Here is a 4,748-nt window from a genome sequence, read left to right as displayed (position 1 = left end):
TATTGGCAAAAAATGTGCCCTTGACATTAAATTTTATTGTTCTTCTTCTACCAACCCCAATGTCAATAAATTGGGATGTTAGGTTTACAACCTTATAAACATGCCCTCTGAATTTCAAGCTCAAATTTATTTCCCTGAATTGTTAGGTTTACAGCCTTATAAACATGCTATTTGAAATTCAACCTCAAATTTATTTCCCTATATTGTTGCGAACACGGATGTTGTGGTCTATCAACAAAACCTTGCACTCAAACTCTTTTAGCTATCATTAAGTAGCTTACCTAGCCTTCTTACCTTGAATGATACACCCTAGATAAGTAAGATGTCTATAGAATTAGGGGTATGAGGTGGCCTCTCATTATCATTTCAAAAGTACCTTGCATGATAATGTATTTCTAGATCCAATCATGCAAGGGTTGGGATTCTTTGTTAGGTATGTGACCAATGGGCTAGAGTCAACAAGGGTTGGGATTCTTTCTTAGGTATGTGGCCAATAGGCTAGAGTGAAACATTCTCAAGTAAGAGCATTAAGAGCATGTTGGAGTACTTTAAGATTTGGGGGGGAAAAAAGAGAGGCGGGGCATGGGCACAGTGCCCAAATGCTTGGAAAAGTGGTCGAGAAAAGCCATCCAAAAAAAGTAATAAAGTAAGGCTGCAGAAATGGATTCCACTCGCTAGTGGCATCCAACTTACATGAATCCGCGTTCTACCAGTTGGTTTACAATCCCTTTTGTGAGTTGCAAGCTTGACTCTGTCTCCTATATATCATTATAGCCTATGTTCTAGATTAACTAAATAGAGTGCGCTTGAGGGAACTTGAGGCTGCCTGCAGTACTGCATATAGGATCAGCAGGTAATCGGAGGTGGTCGGATGAGTATGGGGAAGAAGCAGCACGACAAATTAGGCTTGGTGGTGCTCACTCTTCTCTTGAATATGTTTGTTACATCAGGTGAAAACACTTGCATCTTATGTGCAAAATTTTACAGGTCAACTTCTGAGATTAGTTGTAAGATTAGTGTTTGTGCAGTGTGCGTGTGTGTAATTAGGGTACTTTACTATGTGTCGTGATTAGTGTTTGGTGTTGTTTAGCGTGTGCGATTTTGTTAATACTGCATGCAGAGCATGGAGTGGCGTCGGCCATGACCTGCGATGCTCTCAGCTTTGGAATAAATTATGGCATGGTAGCCAATGATCTGCCTCCACCTGCAGCGGTCGTGACTCTACTGCAGTCCATATGCGTATGCAAGGCTAAGCTGTATGATGCAGACGCTTCGGTCTTGAGTACATTCAGTAACACAGGTATCTCCTTCATAGTGGGGATCCCCAACCAGGAGCTGGGCGCCCTCAACGATCCCGCCGTCGCCATGCAGTGGGTGCAGGACAACATCGCCGCCCACATGCCCGACACCTACATGACCGCCATCGTCGTCGGAAACGAGATCTTCAGCTCCAACGACACAACCATGATGGCCCAGGTACTTCCCGCCATGCAGAGCGTATACTTGGCCCTCTCGATGCTCAACCTTCACCGTCGGATCGCCGTCTCCACCGCACACTCCTTCGCCACCATCGCCACCTCCTATCCGCCCTCAGCCGGCTCCTTCCACCCCTCCATAGCCTACCAGTATGTCAAGCCAGTGCTAGACTTTCTCAACCACACAGGCTCAGCTTTCTTCATCAACGTATACCCTTTCTTCCCTTACAAGCAAAATCCAACATTAGTACACATAGACTATGCCCTCTTCCAACCAAATCCGGGCGTGCTCGACCCCGCCACGGGCCTTCATTACTACAACCTGTTTGACGCGCAGATGGATGCTGTGTATTCCGCCATAGCTGCTCTAGGCCATCAAAACATAAGGTTACTTGTTTCCGAGACGGGATGGCCTTCGGCTGGCGATGAGGATGAGCCGGGGGCTAGCGTGGAGAATGCACAGATCTATCACACCAACTTGATCAGCCATATCACTTCCCAGAGAGGTACCCCCCTCAGGCCCAACACTACCCTTGAAGTCTACCTGTTTGCCCTCTTCAATGAGGACATAAAGCCGGGCCCTGGTTCCGAGCGCAACTATGGCCTCTTCAAGCCCGACGGAACCATGGTCTATGACTTCCAATTGGATAATCAGTCATCATCTTCCTGCCCTCGTTCTTTATTGCTATCCCCCACCTTTACTAATGCCCCCCATCGTCTTTTCCTTATATCCGTCCACTTCTTGCTCATCTCCATCCTCACCAATTGAAATATGCCTATGTGCTAACCGCAATACCATAATTCATTTAGTATAAGGCCAAAGAAACCAAATATATGCCTTTAATTTGCACCTTCCAAGTTGCCAAGGTTTTACATTGTTTTGAAAGGATCGATGACTTGACATAAAGTCTTCAAATTATAAAGACATGTATCCATTATACTCTAGCTAGAAACACTACAAAGCCAACACAAACACTTTGCATAATGTTGTTGCTTTGAAGATCTTAATTTGTGGGTTGATTCACAAAGGATCATTTGATGGAGCTATAGCTTTATCATACGCCCATCAACATTGTAAACCCACTTTCACAAGCACACAAAATACATCCATGTATCCATCTTACATTAATTTGCATCCACATTCACTCAACTCCTTGTATTATGATTTATAAGAAATCACTCCCAAGTTAAATGGTTCGACTTTCAAGCACTACAATAAGGTAGCAAACGAGCGATAATAGCAATGGACTACTCCATGTATACCTGGGTGTATTCATTACTTGGGTATTATAAAAAATAGCAAACATTAATGTATTTTGGATGTTATCCCGCTGAGGATAAGCTTCACAGGACCAACTTCCCATCATGGTCCTATATGATGCAGCATGTATTAGTAGCCAAAGGGTTGTGGAATATTATGGTTGGTACTCAGAAAAGTCCTGGTTCCTCTGATAAACATGATACAGAAGACACATCTCTAGACACGGACTCCGTTTCACATGATGCATTACGTAGAAGCAAACAAAATGTGATGGAAGAGATGCACGGGCATATGCATTGCTTGCTTTGTTAGTCAAGAGAGTATCATGCATCACATTCGATCATGCATCACATTCGATCATGCAAGACTGCTAAGCATGCTTGGGATGCACTTGGGTCATCATACCAAGTACGTAATGAAGCACGTGTTGCTTATCTATGCAAGCAATTACAGCTAGAGCATATGGATGAGGGAGACTCTATGGACAGTTTTCTTACAAAAATCAAGGATTTTAAGGGATTAGCTAGTGTTGATGAAGTATATCCTGATAGTTCATCGGTGCCTTACTATCCTGAAACTATCCTGAATGCGTAATGAACTCATATCAAGGTTTTTCTTCTACCATAAAACTCAAATGCCTCGAAGTTTGAAGAGTTACTTTCTGAGCTCTTGCAAGAAGAGCAATCTAGGTAAAACAGATATGTCATGCATACAGAAAATCAGGCTTTTGCTAAAGAGGCAAAGGTAAATCCTTTCCTCAAGGTAGTTACAAGCCAAAATTAGAGTCATCAGGCAAGCCTATAGACAAGGAAGGCAACAAGCCAAAGAAAAAGGACAAATGCAAGTATTGTTGTAGGAAACCTGGTCGCTACATTAATTAGTGTGGGAAACAGCTGGAGAAGGAAAAAAAGAAAGACTCATGTATGGCTATATAAGTTGATGCATAAGCATCTAATGTAGAAAACAAAGAATCTACAAACTATGCACATGATGATTGGGCTTTAATTGTTCAGTGCAATTTTGACCCTTCGTATAAGGATGTATGCATGGTTATTACAGATGTACATGTCTGGTATTTTAATAATGGCACTAGTAAGCACATTACTTCTCATCACAGTTTGTTCTCATCATCACTTCATCTGGTCCACAAGAAAACATTGTTACATGTATAAACAACTCCTCATATTATGTAAAAGTTTGTAGTGTTGTGAATGGTGAAAAAATCACACTTTCAAATGTATTATATGTACGAGGGATCAAGAAGAACTTGTTATCTGTCTCTTCCATGACTGAGGCTGGCTTACTGGTTGAGTTTGTGGTGGATGATGGATGTATTATTCATGATCCTAGGCTAGATGCATATGAAAGATGCATGTATTGTTGCTTCTGGTACTTTGTCTCATGGCCTTTATAGGCTAGATGCATATGAAAGATAAAGGCATGTTGTATGTAAAGTTTCTACCACAAAGGCAATGGGTCATTAATGCTAAGCTATGGTATGCATGCTTTGGTCACTTGAACTTTGGCAATTTGCTACATTTGCATAAACATGACAGTGGTGTCTGAGTTGCCATAGCTTTAAGCCCCTATCAAACATATTTCTGAGAGCTATATTCTTGGAAAATGGTAGTGGGCATCATTTCCCAAAGATGGTTCAGTTAGAGCTATCCAAAAATTATAGCTTATACATAGTAATATATGTGGTCCTATGAGGACACTATCTATTGGGGCTTACCTCTGTTTTGTCACATTCATTAACAATTATTCCATACATACCTAGGTATATCCATTGAAATAGGAATCAGAGGTTTTATGTGCTTAAAGCACTTTGCACTTTCCCACTCAGGGCCTCATCCCACGAATGTCCGAACAAGAGACTAATCCCTTGGTCCTTCCAAAACCGAACCCAGAAAAAACTTCTCTCACCCAAAAGGCATAGGCGATTCCTCCAGGAAAATCTTCTAACATAGTCAAGAGCCTCAACTATCCTTTGTATTCCGATCGAACCCGCC

General features: G+C 42.1%; 1 protein-coding gene across 1 annotated transcript; it reads left to right on the top strand.

The window, feature by feature from the left end:
* Window positions 1-764: 764 nt before the first annotated feature.
* On the top strand, window positions 765-2,610 carry LOC147613030 (glucan endo-1,3-beta-glucosidase 14-like). Its single transcript, XM_086782025.1, has 2 exons — window positions 765-950; window positions 1,121-2,610. The coding sequence occupies exons 1-2, from the start codon at window positions 872-874 to the stop codon at window positions 2,242-2,244; spliced, it is 1,203 nt and encodes a 400-aa protein (XP_086638151.1). The 5' UTR covers window positions 765-871; the 3' UTR covers window positions 2,245-2,610.
* The last annotated feature ends 2,138 nt before the right edge of the window (window positions 2,611-4,748 follow it).

Source organism: Cibotium barometz, chromosome 44, assembly GCF_041138505.1.
Source record: "Cibotium barometz isolate CiBa-2024 chromosome 44, ASM4113850v1, whole genome shotgun sequence".
NCBI classification, from domain to species: domain Eukaryota; kingdom Viridiplantae; phylum Streptophyta; class Polypodiopsida; order Cyatheales; family Cibotiaceae; genus Cibotium; species Cibotium barometz.
Note: the sequence above shows the minus strand (reverse complement) of the source record. Positions and strands in the feature narration are given on the sequence as shown.